The 25,518-nt window shown below is 32.0% G+C and overlaps 2 protein-coding genes across 2 annotated transcripts in view; one reads left to right on the top strand and one right to left on the bottom strand.

Annotated features, from left to right (window-relative positions):
- Positions 1-25,518, bottom strand: part of LOC130446450 (rap guanine nucleotide exchange factor 4) — a 281,452-nt gene that overhangs the window by 83,628 nt on the left and 172,306 nt on the right. The window lies entirely within an intron of this gene.
- Positions 4,526-5,747, top strand: LOC130446474 (uncharacterized). Its single transcript, XM_056782755.1, has 2 exons — positions 4,526-4,667; positions 5,320-5,747. Exons 1-2 carry the CDS (start codon positions 4,617-4,619, stop codon positions 5,683-5,685), a joined length of 417 nt encoding a protein of 138 aa, XP_056638733.1. The 5' UTR covers positions 4,526-4,616; the 3' UTR covers positions 5,686-5,747.

The following is a 25,518-nucleotide window of genomic DNA, read 5'->3' as shown; positions in this document are numbered from 1 at the left end:
GTAATGTGATATGTGGAAAAGATAACAAATTTGTATTAAATAATCTCAATGAGAGGTTTGGTAAGGTAGAACGAGTGATTTGGTTACAATGTAACATTCAATATTAACCTTAACGCCGTTCTGGTATTATTTTTCCGATAATTAGATTTAATCCCGGTGCTTTTTAAATATTCACTCCATTCATTGTGATCTTTTCTATTCCACTGGTTTTGAGTCTACAGTGAAGATTTCAATTTGAAATGGTGTATTAAGGAAGCTAGTTATCTCTTTCTCTCCTCAGTGAATAATGCAAAAGGAAATTATCGAAATAGAGTCTCCAGATATTATGTTAAAGCTTCACCGTTTTGTCTATCATCGTTAATTATCTTCTCCTCGTTTTTTATCGTTTTTTTATGACTATATTGATATAAAAATTGGAATATTTTTTTTGTAGACTTTGGGAACAGAATATTCAGCCTCCTTTTGAAACAACTGATTTCTGAATTATTCTCGCTATATTTATATTATTTCTTTAAAAGCTTTTTGATATTAGAAACTATATACAATAAATTTGAAGGCCTGCAATAACATCCAACAAGGTGATCTATTATGATTATTTATTTTGGCCGATTTGCCCTGAGTAATTACACAAGGGTCTTGGAGGTTAGTCCGTCTCCAACCCCTTTTTATTGAGAATGTAACCTCGTCTGCTTATAACTCTAACAACTGTAATTCAATTCAGGATAAACGTATTTCATAACACATAAACATCCTACGTAACAATTGTGTTTATATAGGAATATGCGAATATGAACTTGATAGAAATATCAGATATTTGCTACTATACAGGGTGCATCAAAAAAGGTCTCTAGGATAGATAGGAAACTGAAAAATATTTGGGATTTGCTCATTAAAAAATTTGTTCTCGATTTTACTACTGGAAACATTGTACTGCAATTTTATACAAATATGTTTGGGAAGCTGATACATCCAATAAATTTGTATTTCTGTCTGACTCTCATAGAGGGTGCTAGGTAACTTTTACAATATTAGATTTATTGAGTTAATTTAAAAATCTTAATTTTACACCAAAAAGGTACTCTTGATAAAATTTTTTTCTAAAGAATCCATTAATTATCTAAACAAGAGTTGAGTTTCCTAAACACTCACCTAAGGTTAATAACATGTATGTGTATTTTGAGTACATTTTGTTTGAAAATATCTAATTTAACAAATAACAAGGTTTCAGAAATGTAATTATTACTGACTCAACGTCGTAATTATCAATGAATAACAGTTTTCTAGTTCCAGCAACAGTTTTCCAGTTCTAAGAACAGTTTGGTTTCCATCAATGGAATACATTATTATCAAATTATTGTTATTTCTTCATAATTTTCAAATCAAAATATTCCTAAATCGGTACACAGTATCGAGTTTTATCGAGAGTATCTTTATGGAGTAAAATTAAATGATGTTTAAGTTCATATAAAATTTTGCTTGATAAATCTAATTAAATAAAAAGTTATATTCAATACTATTGGGTACGACCCGTGTGACTAGCGCCCTTTATGAGAGTCAGATATAAAAACAAATTCATTGGATGTATCAATACAATGTTTCCAGTAGTTGGGGCGAAATCGTAAAATTATTTTTTCTTCAATGCCCTGTATCTTGAATACGAATGGCGTTACGAAATTTTTTTACTGAGCAAACTCCAAATATTTTTTTAGTTTTCTATCTATACTAGAGGCGCGATTACCTTTGTGATCATTACAAAAAGTTTGATATTGATTATTAAGAACTGCTATTCAAAGTTATATTGACATATTTCCACTTCTAAAGTGGTTGCATGAAGTGGAAAGATGGAGAAAACTTTGATGTTGTGAATATCTCTTCTCTAAAATATATCACCCACAATATTTTTTGATATATTTTATAGAATATGAATTCGTTTCTATATAGTTTCACAGTTTTATATGAATACAGTGTAGTTATAAACAATAATTTGAAAAAATGTACTGTTTGTTCAAGGAAATCCGAACCTACCCTTTATCAGGTATGTATCTAATGATGTTGAAATTTGCCAGTCGTCAGTAATACGACATCTCAAATCAGATTGTATACTCACAAACTAACAATCCTGAAATATAGATTATGTAGTAACATGAACAAATTATTAAACAACTGAATAGCATTTTTATAGAGAAGATTCTGATTTATAATCAAAGTTTATCCTAAAAGTGAGTTCAATTTCCTTGCCACGTACATGCTATTGACAAGGACATTTGGTTCCTATATTATAAGTATCTGTTAACTATTTTCCCAAGAAGATGAATATGTAAGAGAGGAACTTTTGATTGGATACACAGATTCCCATAATTCAATCCATTAAACTTCTTTCACAAGAACACTTTGAAACAAAGTTGTCAAAATTCGTGTTGGGGCACACGATTAAGTGATAAGTGTAGATTAATTTCGTCCCAATGCATTAGAAATGTTCGAAAGAAATTGTGAGATAGTCAATTTTCTTGATAGAATTGAATCCAATTGTTTAATCACTTTTTTTCATAACTTTGTTACTTTTTAGTTTTCTGTAATTGGTAGGTAATAACAATTTGTAATTTAGGAGTTATGTGCAATTTCACACACCCCATAAAAATAGATATTATGATCACAATGTTGTCATCTAACATAATTAACCATGTAGAACCCCCCAGACGTGAATAAAGGGGCTTAGCTTGGGCCTTAGCAAACCAATAATGGCCCAATCCTGGTTGAACTCTATGTAGACTTACCTTGGCCATCGTATAGCCAGGCAGGCTTGGCAGAACTCAAAAAAATTATATAAAGTTTTGTTTTAATATTTTATCCATAATAGATATCTTAACATTAGATGTAATAATTTTTAATGAATAAAATTCTTTTATGCATAAGACCTTAAAAAATAGTATAATTAATATTCTCATGTACATTGATTAGTAGAGTGCTTTAATAGAAATTTGTTATAAAACTATAATTTTATTAACAATATATTGAAAATCTATTTTTACAAGCAACCAGCCTGGCCCAGGTTTGCAGACCAGTCTTGGGTTTATCTAGGCCACCAGGTCTGGTTCAGGTTTGCAAACCAAGCGAGCGACATTGTTATCATCCCAGAGTCCAACCAAGTCTGTACCAAAAACGGCTTCTAAGCTAGAGCCAGAGTTGTACATACTTGGCCCAAGTCTGGGCCTATTCTGGGCCCATCGTAAAATCCTATATGCGTAACGATGCCACACCATTTCTAAATTATGATACCTTAAACACATTATTATTTTATCTTAAAAATAGCGATGGGAAATACTAATCAAGGGGTCCGAGTATTTATTTTCAATAATTTTTGTATTTGAATCATTGAATTCATTCCAAATTAATTTCCCTCTGTATATTTTTATAACAGATTTGAACGGAACAAATATATGTTTAAATTTAGCAGTGAACTTAATCTAAAAATAAACTCCATTTTTCAGGTAAATATGACAGTGATTCATATGCCTGTCATATTAATATAATCAGGGAAAACAAACTAAACAAATATTCAGTAATAAAGACCACAATAATTTATCTAAATTCGTGGTTTTAATGTTATTATTATTTATAAGTTTCAGAAGTTTTGACATTAGCATAAAATATTGCTCCATACTGAAATAATGATAGCAGTTTGTGTTGTTTATACATTATGAAAAACCTTGAAAACTTAGCATTTGGCTAGGCGCAAAAGCTGTTTGCATATAGGTAACGCTCTTCTATTGCTAGCATAGAAACTAGATGAAACGTCGATGGGGTGCAACCGAGAATTACTTTTTGTACTTTTTGAATGTTTCATTGTTGAAATTATATATATATATACATATATATATATATATATATATATATATATATATATATATATATATAAATGTCTATCAGATTGTTTAAAATATTTTCTTAAATTTATTATAGTCTTTTCATAAAAATAAATGAAGGTATCCCTTAGATTTTACTCATTTAAATTTCATAATATTCGAGGTTTTTCGAAATAAAATAAAAATCCAAATAAGAAGGTATCAGAATTTATTTGTTTCTGCTTCACGATACTTTATATAAACCTTTGTCATAGAAATTATGGAGTTGGAAAATTGAAAACAGGTTTGCTGAATATTTTGGATTCCGATTGAAGAGTCAATTTAATTTGAAATAGCTTCTGGAAAATCTCAAGCTATAATAAAAAAATGTGCTTTCATTGGGGAAATTATTATAAATGGAGGTGATGATCCCAAATATTTTTATTTGTATATTTCGCAAATTGACGCACCTGCTTGATCAGCTCATTAAAGCGCTTGTTAGTCCATTGTTCGTTTTGTCCTTCAGGCATTTAATAATCAAAATATTGATATTTTTTGTTAATAACTTGAATGACGTTAATGCATTTGTTAACTGTGTCTAATTAACCGTATTTGTTTCAGTACAGAGACATTAATTTTAATTGTTTTAATTTGAAAAATAATTAAATAGTCAACTGCAGTTTTTAAAATAAAAGGTATTACTTCAATAATAAGTTTTACTCGTTTGGAATCTATTGCTTTCAAGTATATTCCGCCATCTGATATATTGTTAATATGAAGAAACTAGTACTGGCCAGCTTTATACTATTGTTTGTTACAATCCAGGTAAAAATATATAAAAGCACTTTAGTTAATCGATGTTTTTGAATTATAAATTATATTAAAACAATGTTGAAAATATAAAGCGGAGATTAGTAAAATTGTTGAAATGCGGGATTCACTAAACATATTTATAAACGTTTTCTTATTTATCAGGTTTGTTCTGAGCTGAATTTGAAAATATAGAAAAAGGTTTGAAGACGTTAACACCGTTTTATTTCAAATTACTTATGTTTAAAGAAACTTCGATTGTCATACATGAGGAACTTCCAAATCAACTAAATAAATCAATGAACTACACTTTTATGTTGACAATGTTTTACACCAAAAATTTTGTATTAGATATATAGATAAATATTTATTATCTTATGTCTTTGATTACGATTTTATATATTTTCCATCCATCATTACCAACTTCTATTTACGTCAATATTGACTTAAAAATATATTTGTTTCCCTATCAAGCCCAAGATTAATCAATAAGTTTTTTACTTAGATCGCATTATTATGCGAGTTCTCTTCAGTCTAATCAAAGTATATCATCTAGATACATATCTATAAATTGTGTAATGTTTAATTCGACATAGCCCTTGAAGTTTATACCAGAAGATGTTTCTTCACATTTCATCAACAGTTATTTTTTTTTTTTCTATTACAGTCTAGTAACGGTGACGAGAAGCTGCAAAATTGTGCTAGAAAATTGGTAGATAAAATCAAACAGTTTGATCCTTTTTCTAGACCCAGTTGTATAAACGATTACCAGCTGCAGCAAATAAAAACGTACTTTGATGCAGTAGAAGCTATAAGCGACAAAGTTCCAGAAAAATGTAAGGCAATTACATCAGATAACATTGGAGAATGCCTTCAGATTGTAAGAAATACCTTTGTGAATCAGAGTAACGAAATAAATCAGGCTGCAGCTCAGGGGTTCCAGATTATGAGCAATACTTTAAGCGAATGCTTCAAACAGATGACGAATAAATTCTCTAATTTAAACGAGTATGTCTTGAACGGATGTGAATAATATTATCTGACAAAATTAAATGGCTTTATTTTTTCAAAGTAAATATTCTATGTGAAATTTGATTGCATTATTTATTTATTATTATTTATTTTTGGAGCTTATAGCAATGTGTTGATTTCTTCCAGATATCCTCAACTAACGAAAGGAGAAAAATCTCTTGGATAACAATTGTAATATGTTTATTGATACAGGAAGACAAAACACAAAATTCACAAAATTAAATGTTTGATTACAAGCATCAGTATCAGTTAGCAATAATTGTATTGGGTTATTTTAATTCAAGTTCCTTCAAATTTCTCAATATAATGGTGATGAAAAACTCAATGATAAGTGATAAGATTGTTTCACTTCGCGAATAGTAAAAAAATGAGTATAAAGTCCCAGTAGTACCAGCCTGCTACTTGTGGATACTGGTCTTGAACTTCTGTTGGTTGTAGTGTTCGGGAAAGACGCCTTGGCAGCTCATTCCACAGGCTCGTACTTCTCCAAAGAAAGATGTCCTGATAAATTGACGTTCTGGGCGTCTGTAAGTGAACTCGATGTTCTTGAGCCACGTCTGCCCGTCGAGTAGATATTGCAAATACCGCTCTATGTGGTATTATGCTGGACAGCTTGGAAAAGTATCTGTCATGGGTGTATCGGTAAAACAGAGTCAGGTCAGCGACTGTTGTCCAAGTTTCTAGTCAACTCTGGATCGTCTATGAACCGAATTGCTCTTTTTTGTATTAAGTCGAACATCTTCAGGGTATGCTTGGGACTCGAGCTCAAGATGTACGAACAATATTCCAAAGATGGGCGAATCTGGGCTTAGTAGAGAATTGGAAGCTGTTGGGAAGTATATAGTTTTGGTTTTAAAGAGGACTCCAAGTATTTGTGAAACAACCTTGGCTAAATCGACCACGTGATTATGACAGGACATATTGCTTTCAACATCAACACCCAACAAGTAAATTTGCGGTGATGGTGATATTTTATGTCCAGACAAGACCAAATCATGAGCTACAGTACTAGCCTTCTTTGTGAAAACAGCAACCTGCTTACACTCCACTCAGATATTCTCAAGATCGCTATTGATGGTGGTGATCTGTTGCTGCCTACGGGTTTAGGTGTTACTTTATATCTAAGAGTATAAAACATTAAAAACATGTTAAAGGTATAGTTTCTTATATTTTCCATCATAAAATAAAAAAATAGTAGTCACCGAAATATTTTGATAGTTAAAACGATGATAAATCACTTAACGACTTTTATTTGAGATATTTCTATTTAATATAATCCGATATAATTTCTCTTAACAGATTAGAAAGTTCGACAGTGTAATCTATTTTGATACAAAGTGATGTGGATATTTGATTAAGTTCCTCAAACAAAGTTCGTAGATTTCAAACTGAATTTTCTCAGATTCTTTGATATCGAAATTCGGCTTTTACGATCTGAAAACTTTTCTACTGAAGTTTGTTTAAACTGAAGGCTATAACTTAGTTGTTGCAAACGATTCAAACTGCAGAAAATTTGTATTTATCGCACTTAGTAAAGTCTCTACAGATAATGAAGCATTGTAGAAAGAGAATTTAGCTTCTCAAGTTTGAATAGTTCAGTTAAAAATTTTATTAAAATTTTCTCCAACTTTTTCTTGGTTAAGATTACATGGATGTAAAATAAATAATAGTCTTAACATATATATTGCAGTGGAAAAATTTAGTTATTTTATACTTCTAGCTACAGCATTACGCAATTGATATTATTCGAGCACTATTATCAAAGTAAATTACATAAAAACTCTTAATTGTACAGGACAATCTATGAAAGTATTTCAATTATTTTCCAAATAATATTTAACTGATGTATTCGATTGAAAGTTTTCTACTAACTGAAGAGACAACCTGTTTTGATTCGTATACGTTCTCACACACTAAGAATTTGAAAATGGAAATTGACTTTAGAAATTGAGCTGTCAGGTTTATAGAATCTATCCGTCTAATGCACACAACCGAATAATAATATTATGGAGAATTCAACAAGTAGTCATGCGATAGAAGCTTGAGATAAATAGCCTCTATCCCGAGACGAATCCAACAATTCAATAAGGAGGACCTCGTGTCATAATATGTAGGTACTAGATCAACAATCGTAATAAAAATTTTACTGTAAATATAGTGAAAAAAGTGTCGGTCGTTTTGTACATCGAGCACCTGACGCTTTTTTCACTCTACTACTATTTTTGATTCATTATTGTTTTAAGCTTATTTTCAACTTTTTAGTTGGATACAGGTTTCCCGATTTTCACAATTTCGGTGGACATCTTTTTTCTTAATTATTTACTTTGGCTTACTTTGTCCAAAAATCTGCTGGAAAAGTTCTTGCTTAAGTTTTTTGGGATTGCCTTGGAGTAATCATGATTGATTTTTTGGATAAGGGTATAACAATAGCTGGAGATTTCTATTCGATTACTGACTACTCTACGGGAAAAAAATTATAGAGAAAAGACGCGGAAAGCTATCCAAAGGTGTTTAGTAGTGTTTAGCAAAGAATTCGTGATTTAGGGTTTGAATCACTAGAACACCCCCTTTATTCACCAGATTTGGCTCCGTCCGACTATCATCTCTTTCCTCAACTCAAAAAAAGTTTAAAAGGTCGTGAATTTTCTTCCAACGATGAGGTAATAAAAGCTGTGGAGGTCTGGTTTGCAGAGCAAGAAGAAACATTTTTTTAAAAGTCTAGAGACGTTTCAGGTTCACTGTAAAGAATGTATCCAATCAAGAGGATAATATCTTGAATAATACAATATTTTGACATTGAAATTTTGTTTGGTTCTATAGTAGGCTAAGAATTTTTCATTATATCCTCGTATTTTCAATTTATACATTCTACTTTAGAGGTATTTAGGAATGAGGATCTCAAACAAGATAATTTGTATTGTTCATATAATGAAAAATCATTCTAATAGACCGTAAAATTACTTAAGTAGATATTTTTCCTAAAAATTTCATGTGAAAAACATTTTAATTCCAAAATTTTTCCTTGAAATGTATCTTGAAGATTTTGTAGGAATGAAAATAATAGAAGAGTAGGAACCTATAATATATACTTGTTTCATAGAAAATATTAGTTTCTTCTCTAATTATGGAGGTTCTAGATATAAAATGATTTTTTATAGTGTTATATTCGAAGATTGAATTTTAGTTTATTACTGGATAGTGTATCAAAAATCTTACCTTTGTATGTGGTTTGAGCTTGTAAAGTCCTTTATGACACCAAATATTAAAACATTCCATAATTCTATTAACTAGAACATATTGGAAAACTACACTTAACGGAAACTATAGAACGATGAATGTTCACTATCATTGTTTATTAAAATCGTCACTTTTCCACTGATATCTGATGCTTGACTGATAAAAATATTCACTTTCCATATGTCCATTTTATTCTAGCGGTCTAATTTAGATACATTCAATCAACTTATTGAGTTATTATTGAATAAAATATATATGGTAAATTTTTATCACAGTTAATTTAATAAATGATAACTATGTTGAATCATCCATGGATTAAAGTAGGCAAATTTTCCATTCTCAGCACATTTTCAATATGTTCAGCTCATGGGTAACTTTGAATAACTATTTCCTGCACAGCCAAAAGTGGAAAAAATCTAATGGATACAGCTGAAGAAATGAAACGACAAGAGATATGGGAAAAAATCAACAAATTAAATTGGATAACGATAGATTTAAATAAATTTATTTTGCAGATTTTTAGCAAAAGAATTCATTTTGTTAAAAATTGTGGCAGTACGTAGATTTTGTATTTTATAATAATCTCCATTTCAAGAAGTATATTTTATTTTAAAAAGTATATGAAACCGTTAAATTGAAATAATTCATAATTTATGTGCAATATACATTTTCAATTGATAGTAGTATTATTGTTTCAGGAGTTTAAAGTAATAGTTTTGTTACGCAATAACCAAAGTGAACTAACATTATAGTTTTTCAAAAACTATTCAATCTACTGTTACTTCATTAACATACTCTAGTATTTCACAATATGAATTTAAAAGAATAGTTACCATTTATATTCTTAACGGAAGTGAATACAATTTGGAAGTATTTAGGGTTATGAATCATTTTATTCTCAATATAATACATAGTTTTCGAGGAATTCAATCATTATTTTTAATAAATATAAAGAGAAAAATGCATCAATAACTGATTAGCGATTTTCTCTGGACACTGTTTTTTCCTACATTTACTCCTTCAAATTTTGCGATGTTACTTTGAATCCTTGAGTATGGTGGGAACAATAATCAGAAATTCTTTTCCAATAGTTATTATTATTTAGAATGAAGGGTCTTTGTCGTTACTTATTATCTTGTTAATGCCTTATCACATAGTCTTCCCCCATGGCATCAAAGTATTGGAATACCTCCATGCGTCGCTGGCTTTGAAGCAAGACTTTTAAATTAAATCAAATCCTAGATTTTCCTTTATGCCTTGTAAAAAGCGAGACAGTTGATATGTATTTCACAGATTATATCTGTGGTAACCAGCTGTCGAATGCCCTCTGATTAGGACGATTAAAATTCTTACCCTCACTATACTACATTAGCTAAAGTAGTTTTATTGCCAATTCTGAGTGGTTATTCTCTCTTATGAAGGTTGTGGTTTATTTGCAGTCTTCAACTAACTATTCGCTTGTCACCTATTTCCTACATTATGATGTTCTTCAATCTGCGAGTGATGAATTTCCACTGCAGGTTTGTGTCCAGAATCGTGTCCTGGATCCAAACATGGCTGGTCGTCGGCATTCAATCGCCTTCGAGTTCTCTATGTCCAGTGACTCAGAGAAGCTCTACTTTCTTTCCGCCAGTCAGCTCATTGAGTACTTTGCAGCATTACAGACTCAGCTTTGATATGAGTCACTGCACTGTGTACGCGGATCTGCACACTAATATATTTGTTATATTGTGCAGGAATTGAAGTAAGTATAGCTACCAACTCGATATCCACTTCGTATACTCCTGATTTAGTAGGTATAATCATTGGAACTTATTTGTAAACATATATTCTCACCTGTTTTTACAAAGACGTAAAGGTGCCATTTTCAGAACAGCGCACGGAAAATTTTTCCTAATCTTCGATTTTATTTCCGTGAACTAAGTTAAAAAATTCATTGAAATTAAAACTAAGATAAAACAATTATTTTTCGAACCACTTTTCTGAAAACAACAACAATATAATTAGTATATTTAGGAATCGTTAGTATTAATAGTAACATTCATTGTATAATTTGTATTATTGCAGAAGTTTAGTCCTCTCGATATTTCATTCTCTAGAGTTAAAAATGTTAAAGCAGATGGTTCGCAAATGTTTTCATTTTCCTGATGGATGTCGTAGAACTTGTATTTTGCAAGTGAGAAGGATTAAACAATTATTGTGATACTTTTTCTGAAGAATGCCATCCTCCGAATCTTTTTAGAGTGAGCAAATCAGCACCGCTTTCCACTTTCACGGTTTCTGCAGTACCTCTCATACAATGGACATGGCATTGTATTCTTGGCGTTTTTTCAGTTTCAGATATTTTGCAACAAGTTTCGAGACAGCGCTGATGGTATTGCATCCAACATATTGGGCATAACATCCACGAATTTGGTGTGCAACAAATAATCTTCTGCTGTTCATATTCTTAAGCTGTAGATCTGCATATTTACTCAACGAAGAAAAGGCAATGAGCTTGGAATAAGTTCAAAGTTATTTATATCCTGGGGTGGTTATCAAGGACGACGGTGAAGACGGAGAAAATCTGGAAGCGAGGTTGACGAGGAGAAGTAAACAGTTGGGAGCGTTGAATGCGGTAATAAGATCACAAAAAAAGGAGGAACAAGAAAATAAGGAAGATCAAGGAAAAGATGGTACGCAGAGGCGATGGAAGACCTAAGAGAGAGAGGAAATCAGGACTGGAAAACGAAAGTGAAAAATAAGGAGTGGAAGGGAATCACTTCCATGCTATGGGCCTAAAAGGCCAGCGTGATGCACATATGTGCCAAAGATCCCAAACACCAAAATCACTTTTGCCAGTAGATATTTTTCATCTGAAACTTCATATAAAGATGTGGTTACTTGTTTTGCGGTTAGTACCCTGGACTTTTTTGTTATATAATCACAAAAGCAATACAATTCGAAAATTGTCAAGCAATTTCTCAAACATTTTCGACTGCGGTCCACTTATTCCTAAAAAATCTTATGATCAACTTGAGGTAACAGAAGAATTATGTACGCCAAGAAAAATTTGAGTAGTTAACGTTCTTAATTGGAAAACTTATTTCACGTGAAGGTGTTGTGCTTCTAATATTCTCGACGTTCAACAATATTCAACGAGCATACTTAAAGTTCAACTTAAACTTTTAATAGGTTCATGAAAAACTTGTCGAGAGTTTATATTTTTAGGGTGTATAATAATAGAGTCGGCGATTTTTAGTTAGCACAATGGTAAAGAGTAACCCGTATAACGCCTGCAATATTCTTTCCATTATTTTGTAAATCTATTTTTTTTAGACTGTTTCTCTACTATTATATGAAACGGGTTGGAAATAAAGTGGGTGGAATAGTATTCAAACCTTACGATTGAATCAAATGTACATGTATTGACTTATTTTAAGGAAGAATAGGCTGTTTATAAACGAAAATATTTTGGCATCTATGATCTCATTCATGCAGGTAGCGCACACCTGTCATTCATAGTCGTTATCGTCATCATCATCGTTATTAGAAACAAGTGAAAATCATTAGGATTACAGGGCGATCAAAAGAAAACTCCACATTCGAACAAATTGAGTTTTTTAAAAGGGCTGACAGTACCTTTAGATTTCATTGTAGTACCGAGAGAATCGATCAAAAGCTATATGCTATAAACTTCTTCTCACTTCATGAAGTTTTCTCATAAATGACGTGTTTCATCTACGTTACAATTTAATCCAGTAATGAATCCCCATGTCAGTTGTAGACGCCCGGGAATGTCTATACCCCCATCTTCTAACCTTTATGGTCATTTGTTAGCAATTTATTTGGCACCCATCATTTCTTCAGCAGTAATGCTCGATTCTTCGAAAATGCCTGTTCAACCGTTTTTAAACCGAATGCAAAACTTTCCAACAGAAATTCCAACCTATGGCTAGTATTACTAACTTTGTTATAAAGGTCGGATACCATTACAACTCAAAGAAATATGATATAAAGCGTTCCGTTTTAAAAGATAATAGTTTATATATAGTACCACTTGAGATATTTGAGAAAATAGTGACCATAAGATATCAATGAGAAACGAAAAATTTGAAGTAACAAAATACTAAAGTAGTTGAGAATCTAATATGGAAAAATTCTGGGTATTATTGAAGATAAGAATGGAGGAAGACACAATATGGAAAATATATCAATCAATTCAGACACATAGAAATGAACATTTATTGCAAGGTTGGGGATATGGAAGTCAATGAAAATGTTATCAAATATTTACGAGGCTGTAGGAATGGAAGAAAACGAAATACTGTATTAAATAGTATTGATGGATCTGAATAATGGATAATGATTAAAAAATCTGTGAAAAAACGGAAAGTATGGAGAGATAAAAGGCAACATAGTCCGGGAGCCAGCTGCATATTTTGAATAGTCATTACGTTCCACCCAAATTTGCTTGTCCTGACAGAACTCACCTTAGGAGTGAACTTAATGACCATCAGCTGGCCGGGTCCGTTTGATCCAGGTTTAATAAACTCTCTAAATTCAACTCATTCCGGGATGGCTCAAGCTGAATAATATGGTAGATTATATTGAATATAACAAAAAAAAAAAACATTCAACTGCATGTAGAGTGATGGAAAGTCCTTCAGCTGATACGTCGAAGGTCCCCATGAATACGCGCGCGTGGGTACATTGGTATCAGCGTTGATCGGCTAAATACTTTATTTTTGTTAAATACACTATAAACTATCGATCACGTTAATTTCAGTTAGATAGTTAATAGTTTATTAAATTTATTTATACAGGTAACCACTCAGATACATTTCTGATTTTTATAGGGCGCATAAAATTTTTGTCATGTGTATTTGTGCCAATACTTGATAAAAATTGTTGTTTATAAAATTATTTTGAAGATGAAAATTTGTTGACCTTGATAATTATTTATTAGCCCACTGCCAATACCATCAGCCGAAGGACTTTCCGTAACCCTACATGCAGCTGAAGGTTTTTTTTTGTTAAATATACAGTATAATCTACCATATTATTCAGTTTGAGTCATCCTGGAATAAGTTGAATTTACGGAGTTTATTACACCTGGATCAAACGGACCCGGCGCTACCTTGCCAACTGAAGGTCATTACGTTCACTCCTATGGTGAGTTCTGTCAGGACAAGCAGAACTAGGTGGAACGGAATGACTAGTTGGAAATGCAGCTGGTTCCAGGATCAACAGGATTTATGTATTCTACCCTAAAATTGAGTGTATTAATATCTTACGAAAAACAACAATTGCAACTAATTATAACAAAGATTCTGTTTTAAATCGTTGATTGATTATAAGAAAAATATGTAAATGACAATTCTAATCATTGATAAGACAGAATTTCACATACTACCCAGATATTTTTAATTAACTATGGCCTACACATTTTTATGTATATAGGTGTTTTACCACTAATTAGCCAATAATTTCAGTGAGAAACGAAAATAACTTTCAAACAATATTACATTCTGTAAATAGATGTAAGTGATATTTATTGTGGTACCTTTATTAATGTTGTAAATATCATATATTTTATTTTTATATGTTCTTCTAGTGCCATGTATGGACTTAATCAGATTTTATCTTACAGTTACAGGCACCGCTAGATTACACTGCTGCTGTAGCCAATTTTATCAAGTTCGAGTCATAGCATTCAGCGTGTAATAAAAACAATCGTTCTCCAAATTCTGACACAAAAGCAGAGAGGGTTGAGTGTTGAGACGATTGGTTGGAAGCAGAGGAAAGAGGTGACTTTCTCAACCGACTCATCACTGGAGACGAATCCTTGTCTTACAAATTTAATGGGGATCAAATCCCAAAACAAAAAAGTCGAGAAAATCAAGGTCAAATGTGAGGACAATGACATTTTTTTGTCGATTCTAGTGACATTGTTCACAAGGAATTTGTCCCTCCCGGTCAGACAGTGAACGGAAATTTTTACGTTGAAATTTTGAGACGTCTCAGAGCTAGTGTAGCTCGAGTTTGGCACAAGGGTGCAGGTGGATCCCTTATCACGACACTGCGCCTACTCACAAATCGCTCGTTGTGCGTGGGTTTTTGATTTTGATTGATTTTTGATTTGATTCAACCCCTTGTAACTTCTTCTTGTTTCCAAAATGCAAAATGGTGTTTCGATGTCGTTACTTGAGAGATTTGGAAGCCATCAAGGCAAAAACGACACGGCAACGCAACTTAAGACTTTCAGCAAAGTTATCAACAATAGAAAGAAGTGCATCTCTTCTCAAAGAGAGAACTTTGAAGGAGACCATATTCAAATAACTGAATTATTGTAAAAATGAATTTATTATACTTTTATACGTATTTTCCGGAGATAAACCGTATTATACCTTTCCTTTATTACATTTAGAAAGACATCTACAATTTAACGTCTGATAAGTATATTTACGTTTAAAATGATGTAATAAGCAAAATTCTATTGGTGGTTTTTTATTTTAGATGGACTTGAATTCAAGCTTAAACTTGGACCGTCCTAATCTAGTTCAATTTTTACATTTCTAATTCTACTTTATTTCAAATAAAGGTTATTCGAACTATCACGTCGATTTATTCGCTAGAATAAACTTTGCGGATTATTGAACCCGTTTGTGGCAGTTGAGAGTATTAAACTTTTCGAGTCACAGACAATTCAAAGTTTAGCCTGGTGTATCCTAAACTACATGTATTCCAATAGCTAACAGTAATGGAAAGTTCAAATAAACTTCGACATGTGATTGTTTTGGAAGTGCTTGCGGAATGTATCTATCGACATCGAAATTTGCTTTTAAAATCAATATCAACTCCCGTCAATCCTAATAAAAGACTAAAGTACTTGCTTCAAATTGTGATAATTTTGATTTTCTTTGTAGTATCTGGTATTGTAATGAATTCTGATCATATCTAACTCATGTACATAAAAAGGTTGTCTCAGTAACAGTGCTCGAACTAAACGACTGTTTGCTCCAAAATATCGTACCAAATAGTTCTATTCAGACAAATACGAGGTATAACCACAAAGTAAGCTCCGTTTCGTTATATAAAATAAAATGTGTACAGTTATAATACACATGTACAAATATCGGCAACTATTAAACTATTTTTTACATAGCTTCCGAATTTTTTCAGGTACTTATCATAGCGTAACACAAACTTTTGTATGGCTTCTTCTTAGAAGATTGCCGCCATGTTTTCAAACGTGTAGTAACATATTCTTTCAGCTCGTCATCATCGTTCAAGATGGAAAGAAAAGATTTTAAGTGTAAGAGATGAAAGTTGCTAAGAAGGAGGTTGGAGTAGTTGTACGGATGATGATTAAAAACATCCCAGCGAAATTCCTGAAGGAAATGTTATGTTCACAATGTAAGGTCGGGCTCTATCGTAGTAACTTTTAACAATAATTGCTGGCGCCTGTTCTATATTGCGTGGTGCAATTTTTCAATGGTTCGTAGTAAGGAAATCAATCAGCGAAATCTCTTTATTATATCAAAAACGGTGCACGAAGTGTGCCTCCATTCCATCGATTGTCTTTTAGTTTCTGAGGTGTCAGAAGAGTTTCATCCCCTGTGACTATACGGGAAAGAAAATAATCACCGTCTTCCTCAAAGTATGTCAATAGTTGAAGCCGATCCGTTATTTTTTGTATTGTTCAGTGAGAATTTTTGGTATCCTATGTGAGTAAAGTAAATTTCTCGAAAATTTAGTTTTAAATTTCACTAATTAATGATGGTGAGATTTGCAGAAATTCTATAGCAAGAGCACTTATTGCAACCTTACCGTTTCATTTGAATTTCTTTTCAATTGCGTAAACCAGTACATCAGTAACCAAAAACCATATCGTTCTTAATTGAACTGTATGGCCCATCCAATAATCATTGAATAACTCACAGCATTTTGTCCAATTAAAGCTAATAACATAAAGAAATACTACAAACAACAAGTCAGCAACAATGATCTGAAGATGACGTACACTCCCTCAGGTGAAGATGACATCCATTCTCAGATTTAGTCGGAGTAACTTGAAACTGCGATTGTAGTGCTACCGCCGGTAGAAATAAAAACGGAGTTACATTGTGGATATACCTCGTATATATTGCCGTTCGTTTCTTACACACGTTACGAATTAAATAACACTTCAAGTATCAAAAAGTTAGTTGAATATTTTTCAATTATCTGGATTATAATGAATTCAGATGAATTCAAAATGCTTTATTTTACTCAAACATTTTGTTTCCAAGTTTATCCTGAATATTAACGGCTCTTAAGGGGAGGACAGGCCATTATTTATTCAAAAACAATTCTCTAGATAAATACAAACGAATAACAGAAAAGACCGCAAAACTTAGTGCTTTCGATCGATGGCTATGTGAATTTACAAAAATACAAGTTGAGTAGTAGAAGAAAATGAATTCCTAAATTAGCTGAATTAGCTGAATATATGTTATTTATTTTGCGAATCATTTATATAACTAAACATGAATATTTGATAGTCTAGTAGATCATGTAAATATGATCAAATGTATTGGGATATAAGAAGAAAGGAGTCGAGAAGTTCGAATAGTTGGGCATCATAATTAAGGAACGTGTGACATGAAAAATAATTGATAATATTGTAATTGTTACGTCCCAAGCCCGATCTTGTACGGAGTCGAGCTTCGTACAATGTATTTGTACGAAGTCCGATCTGTACAAGCCATTTTGTACGAAGCCGCGATTGGCGGACTTCGGACAGAGATGATTGTACGAAGTCGACTCTGTACAACGCTGGTTGTACGGAGTCGGAGCATCGATACTCACTCGGCAATGAGCGCTTTATTCCGAAGTAGTATACGCAACCTAACCTAACCTAACCTAACCTAACAATAGATGGTAGCCAACTAGCCAGAGAACATACTTTCAATCACAATAACTACGTTTGTGTTTACTAACATCTTAATAGCGCGCTCATTACCGAGTGAGTATCGATGCTCCGACTCCGTACAACCATCGTTGTACAGAGTCGACTTCGTACAATCATCTCTGTCCGAAGTCCGCCAATCTCGGCTTCGTACAAAATGGCTTGTACAGATCGGACTTCGTACAAATACATTGTACGAAGCTCGACTCCGTACAAGATCGTGCTTGGGACGTAACATAATCAATGATAATTTTATAATCTAAGAAGCAAGCTTTTATTGTTAGCTTATCAAAACTTGGAGATATTATTTCAGATACCCGGGGTCTAGAAGTAAATTATTGTAAATATTTTGTATTTGATATTCTAATGTTGTAATGAAAAAAATGGTTAATTCTGAAAATTTTGATAATCATATACATTGGTACGTTGTTGGAATTCTTCACTTAAAAAAATTAGAACTATGCACATAATAATGATGAAATATCTACTATCCATACCAATTTACCAATCCCACTGGCCCAGACCTAAGCACGCAACCTTAAAATTCCAAATTTCCATTATCCATCATTATTGCACCAAAATGAATAGATTAAAAAATTGCATACAAGACATTAGCGATTTAGCGATGTTGTTTCCTTAGAATTGCGTAACCAGCTCTAGATAAATTAATTAAGTCAAGGAAGCCGTATACATAAAGAAATCAGTAGGCTCTGAAAACTGGCGCCGGTTTTTCTTCTGGTGCATGCATAAACGACGCTGATTGCCTGTCAGTGACAAAATCGATTTCATGGAGTCCGGATGTTGAGTTCATAGTCAGATTAAGAGTTTGTGCTATTGGAAAATGTTTTGTTACGAATACAAAGAGCCAGGCACAGAATACATCCAGTGAATCATGATCGAGCAGTTTATAGAGAATATCATCATCTCTTCTCGACTTTAGAGCAAGATAAGCATGAGGATGATATTAGAAATATTTAATTATGTCTAAGGAAAAGTTGAATATTGCTTAACAAAAACGTGTTGAAGCTGGCTCAAACAGATGAGTAAAATCTTTAGTTATAAGAATACAAAATTATAATATGATCCAAGAGAACAACAGTCGACATGAACTTATTAGTCACATAGGTATAGTCAGTTTTGCAAGGGAAAAAATATTATATAGTAGCAGAATATGGCACGTTCTTTTTAATTCACAATTCTGTATCATGGAATGTACCCACTGTTGAATGTGTGAATGTGAAACTGATGCAGCATAAGTGGATAAAGAAACATATGAACTGCCAGAGTAGGAAGAAACTTGAGGTGTTGATGTAAGAAAACGACCCTGTTCATACGCAACAAGCTCCTGCACGCGTCCTCTAAATGACAGTCTATGGTTTGCTGGTATTTTACGCACATGGGGCAGCAAACCAAATACAGGGAAAAAACATTCCAGTCTAAAGTTTTTCTTTGCAGCGATCAAAAGTTCACTATCCATCATTATTTAACAATCATTTGACCACGTCCGGCAACGACAACAAACAACTAAGAACTTAAAATTCATTCCAGTAAATTCGTCGGTGCCGGTTCACGCTTGTTACAAGTTTCATCTTTGTCCGTAACTATTGACGAGCTACCTATATTATCGGCGCTAATCTGCGGTTACCAGTAAGCAGGCAACCTGCTTGATCTATGTGTGCGGCCTAATAGAGCCCAGCCTGCATGAACATGTGGATATCGAGAAGACCAAAAGTCAACTAAACATTAATATAAATTCTATTGATTCTTGTCATCTTCTCTTCTTTATGCTATTCAGATTCATAAATAAGCAATTGGCATACAGTTGCCTTGTAGTTTAAAGTGCAACAGACATTTCAATACGCACACCACACTAATAAAAGCGTATCAAGACTTTATGTAGTACATTTACATCTTCTTTTTGTAAACTAGAGATATTAAAAAAATAGTATACATGTGTTTAAAAAAAATAATAAAATAAAAAAGTCTTACAAGAACAATTATAAACAAACGAACACACTGAAGGAACATAGCGGAGAATAATAAGTGGACGCCAGATTATATAAGAAGCTCAAAGAGAAGCCGAGTGAAATATGGTTTAATGGAAATGTGAACATTGCCCCGATAATTGTCAAAGCTGTCAAAAGTAACTGAAAATAAAACAGATGAATACAGAAGGTATATAAGTCAAATGTCTCAAAATGAACTATACGGTCCGTTCTTCTCATGCCATATTTTTCAAATATGAACTATAGGAATGTTGACATTCCTAAGATTAGTCATAATAAATAGATCTTTATAAGAGTTCCATCTCGCTAGCAACGCAAAGTCAGGTAATTGCATTTAGAAAATGCCAAAATTAGGTGCTTTTTAGGTGCTAAGTTCAAAAATTAGGTGCTCTTTAATTTTCACATCAACGAAATAATCAAAGTTGCGGTGCTAGAAAAACGTGAAGAAACGCAATGAAAATAATTACAATACATTAATTGTTGAGGTAATAAAATAAGGTGTTTATTAGGTGCTGAAGAGGTAATATCGTGAAGTTATTGATAAACGAGTTAATTTCCGTGAGATAACGAATCTAAAGGTATCTCAGGTATCTCTAAAATTAAGATCAATACTCAATCAGGTATCAAATAAGCAGGAACATTAGATGCTAATTAGGTGCTTGTGAAGAAAAATTCAGGGTACCTGATACTATTATAAAAAATGCAAAATATAAAATGAATTTTTAAAATGGTGAATATTTGAGTCTCCCGATGATTCAGTGAGCAATTAATAAGCACCTAACTTTTTATCAGTTTTTAAATGGAAATATCCTATTAGGACTAAGTACATCAAGCATGGTGGTTTTAAGGTCTCCAAACACTATAGAAACGATACTTCTGATCTGTCTCCTAATTATTTAGTGAGTACTTAATTAGCACTCCATTTTATGTCAGTTTACAAAATGGAAAAAACCTAATAGGACTTAGTACATCAGGCATGGTGGTTTCCAGGTTTCCAACCACTGTAGAAATGATATTTCTCGACTGTCTTTTAATTATTTAGTGAGCACTTAATTAGCACCTCATTCTCTAACAGTTTCGAAGATCTTCCTCTGAACATTTCACAAAACTCATGGCGACTCTATGGCTTTTATCACCCATAAAGTTGAATGTATTGCAATGTTTTCTTACACCTAAATATTCAGCATTTCAAAAATTTATTTTATATTTTGTCTTTTTTATAGTAGTATCAATTACATATGATTTTCGCCATCCAAATTTCCTACAAGCATCTAATGTTCCTGCTTAGTCGTTACTTTATTGAGTATTGATCTTAATTTTAGAGATACCTGATTTTTAGAATCGTTATTTCATGGAAATTAACACGTTTATTAATTATTTGGGGATTTCCACGATATTGACTCCTGAGCACCTAATAAGCACCTTATTTTATTACATCAACAATCAATGTATTGTAATTATTTTCATTGCGTTGCTAGCATCACGTTTTCCTAGCACCGCAACTTTGAGTATTCCGTTGATATGAAAATTACAGAGCACCTAATTTTTGAACTTGACACCTAATTTTGGAATTTTCTAGATGCAATTTCGCGACTTTGCTTTTTTGGCGAAACAGTCGCAAAGAACAATTAGTTTCTCTAATTCATTTATCTTCCCTACCGATTATGCGCCTTTTATTACTGAAAAATATATCAGGAATAAAAATGTATTCCATCGATTAATGATAATATTAATATGAAAATTTTCCAGTTCAGATCTACACCACTTACTATTTTGATATAATTATGTTGATATTCACTTTTCTTAATATTTTATATCCATAATCTGTATACATCCACCTCTAATTTTCACTTAACCACTTACAGAAGATGAACATTTTTATATATATTAAACCGAATCAAATCGAATAATAAGATTACACAATTTAGGAAATTATAAACACGAATCATTTTTGTTACAATTTTATAAAATTGTAATCCAAAAAAGTGTACAGAGCGACATTGCTGCTTATTAAACAATATCGGTTTATGCAAACAACGTACCGAACTAGTTTTACTGTGTTTATTCTACATGGCGGAGAATAGACTGAATTATAATATTAACAAGTGATTCTTCGTTACTCTCTCGTACAAGGTGAGCGTATTCAAATCAAATAGACCTTTTTAAAAGAGCTCTCAAAGAAGTAGAACAAATCGGATTTGCACCAATTAATATGCTACTCCTACCAACGAGGTGGTTTATAATATTAATGTTTTTTTCACATTATTATTACATTATTTTCGTATATTAATTAACAATCATTTTTAAATTGATTTGAAAAATAGAACATACATTAACAGAAAATCACAAAATCATTTAAGAGATTTTTTCAAATGAGAGATAAAAACGGATGAAACTGTCTGTATTTTCTAAACAATGCCCTAATGTCAATACATAATAGAAAAGAACGCTAAAAATATACAAAGCTCTGATTTTTTTTCACAAAAGCCTCATCCCGAACAAAGTTCTAATGGAAACGTTGTAATTTGGGAAAAAGTATCAGATCGGAGGGTGAAGATGAACGAATTGAGCACTTAATTTAGGTTTCGTTGTTTTCAATGAATTATACAATTTATTTTAATAATAAAAATTTATTGATACAAATACAAACATATTTACTCAGATATATTGATATGGCTGAATAGGTATTTAAAAGACCTTTCAACTAAGGTATTACAACATCCACATTTCCAATTAAAAATTTAGCGATCAAGTGATCGCGCTTACGTAGATGACATCAAAAATAAAAAGGTATCCTTATGATAAGCTTGTTTAAAAATAAAAATCGACAGGTTTCAGGATTTTTTCTTGAAAAGCGGCTTACGAAATAATGAATTTATCACTTTTATTTGCATCATACTTTATAGTGAGAGGACAGAAGTAGAATTGGACCCATGAAAACTGTTTCAATCTATTTATTTACGAGGCACTCTCAGAAAGGTCTCGCAATGCTTTTCTTGAAGATATGTATATGTATGTATATGTATGTATATGTATGTATATGTATGTTTATGTATGTATATGTATGTATATGTATGTATATGTATGTATATGTATGTTTATGTATGTATATGTATGTATATGTATGTATATGTATGTATATGTATGTATATGTATGTATATGTATGTTTATGTATGTATATGTATGTATATGTATGTATATGTATGTATATGTATGTATATGTTCCGCTTCGTGCCAGTAGCGTGGTAGCAGTAACCCGAAATGGGAGCACTCATTTCTTCTCCAACTGCCTGCGAGAATCGATCGGTGATAAGATTCTTCAATACATAAAGCCTGTCATATTCGTTTGCATACGGCTTGATGTACAGCAGCAGATTCCACAGAATTTGGTTGATAGTCTTTTGATCATCAAATCTACAAAACTGCTTTTTGTGGTTCTAAAGTTTTCTTTCACCTAATGAAATTGATGTCCTCCGATGAGAGTTTTGACAACATCGAGAAGCTGATGACATACGATAGAGTTCTACAACAGCGAGATACAAAAGTTGATCTCACGATAAGAGTCATGTTTCAATTCTAGTAGTGGCTATAATGAAAAATAGCTGAAACATAGCTATAGCTGCACTTGTTTCGGTAAGAGTTATTTTTTCACTTTCTAAAGACATAAAATAGTTTTTCTTTTTTTGGATGCCCATCGTATTTGAGAGGAAAACTATTTACATATTATTTATATTTTTTATTTGATCAGCATCGCTAGACCATTACGAATAACTTAATTTTTAAACAGCCACACTGTATAATTTAATAGTTTCAGATAATAATGAATGTATTGTTTCGAAGTTTCGAGTCTGCTTTTCCTTGTGAGAAATCCAATTTATGAGGAGCATAGTATTACGTAGTTTTATAAGAACAATTATTTCAAGGAGAAATCGTGCAAATTTTCTATATAACTTTAAATTATTAATAAATATTATTTTATGGAGATGCTGGTAACCTTGACCGTTATATTTAGAAAAAAATGTTGGATTCGGTAAATAGTATAAAGTGACACTGCGAATATTTGAAAAATATTCAATAACAGCTTTACTATTCCTGTTTTTATGATATCTCAAATATTTGTTATGAACGGCATTATAAAAAGACAGGATAAGCCCTGGGAATCAGAAAATGCGAATATAAATTACGAACTGATTAGGACTGGAAAGGTTAGAAAACTGAGAAATACAAGACATTACAACTGACTAGACTGACTCAATAAAATACTCCAAAAGAGTGTTCAAGGTACGAAAAATGGAAAATATTTAATGTTTTTCGTATTTATTTACACTCTTTCTTTTTATGGGGCGAATTAATAAACACTGTCTCTCACTTGTTAATTTATTTACACACTAGACAATACAATTAACTTATAATTATTTACTTATAAATACCACTTAAACAATTTCTGTGATTATTACTAATTCGTTCTTTTCACTACGGCTATTTATTTATAACTAAACCAACTGCGCTACATTATGTACCTATGTACCTATCTCAAAAGGAAACAAAACAAATAAATGAATAGACCTTCATGAAAATCATTCAAAATAAACAGTGTAAATTCACCGGTCGCTATAAGACATTGTTTACACTCGAATATAAAACGAATTCCGCAATATGCGCCTTCACCAAATCTTAAAATTCCGTTTTAGCTGGACAGGACCGGCCTACGGAACCATTTCGCAAACTTGCTCGTAACAATATATTGCTGATACTTCTTTCAAATTTGATATTTTTAAAAAGATGCTCGTATACCACACTTTTTCAGAAACTTTCGATAATGAAAAAAGGGGATGGCAGATTTTTTCATAGAATGAAAATATTCTCTAGTACATAAAATATCTATGATGATTCGATCATTGATCATAAGAGAGAATAACAAGGTGTCGCTTTGAAAGGGAGTTTTATCTTAAGGTTATATATCAGTATTACGAGTAAACCTCTTTTTTCATCGGTTAATACTTTAAAAGTAAATTAGACTAAACCGCCGCTAACATCTAATTGTTCATGGTACGTTTTTTTATTTATTTGTGTTTTTATTGTGTTTAAACATGGATAAGCATGGATAATTGTGTGTGAACTTTTAATTAATGAATTACAACGATTGAAAAATGTTAAAAAAAGAAACGTGTGTACGTCCGAGATTGGATACGAAAATGAAATACTCTTGGTGCCACTAATAATATATGTCGAGAACTATCTTTGGAAAATCGAAGTGGCTACAGAATCTTTTTTAGAATGGATCCAAGTCTAAATTTCTCTGACGTAGGAAATGTTATTAATTATTATTATATATAAATAAAATGTATGAATTTATTTAATTGATGAATTATAGTAAATTTTATTATTTCACTCGTACAAAAATCGAAACAAATACGTGTATATACGATAGAAACGCTAGTGATCACGACTAAATCTCTTAATAGTACTATTCTCGCCCAGTTTACGACTCCGTGTGAACCCGCCTTATATATACAAATGATACTCACGGAGAGTGAACAATTAATTTGGACGCTACTAGCTTTTTATAAGAACAGAAGTAAATATTCAAGAAAAAATACCACAACGAATTCAAATTGTTATATAGTAAATTCTGTAATATGAGGAATATAGAAAGAA

The sequence above is a fragment of the Diorhabda sublineata genome, chromosome 1, assembly GCF_026230105.1.
Source record: "Diorhabda sublineata isolate icDioSubl1.1 chromosome 1, icDioSubl1.1, whole genome shotgun sequence".
Taxonomy (NCBI): Eukaryota; Metazoa; Arthropoda; class Insecta; order Coleoptera; family Chrysomelidae; genus Diorhabda; species Diorhabda sublineata.
The sequence above is the reverse complement of the archived record's forward strand: the minus strand, read 5'-3'. Positions and strand labels throughout refer to the sequence as shown.

What these genes read in the sequence shown, in the direction of transcription:
- LOC130446474 (XM_056782755.1), top strand. Translation starts at nt 4,617, where the DNA reads ATGAAGAAACTAGTACTGGCCAGCTTTATACTATTGTTTGTTACAATC. An exon ending in TATTGTTTGTTACAATCCAG is followed by an intron (nt 4,668 to 5,319) that starts GTAAAAATATAT and finishes TTTCTATTACAG; the next exon opens with TCTAGTAACGGTGACGAGAA.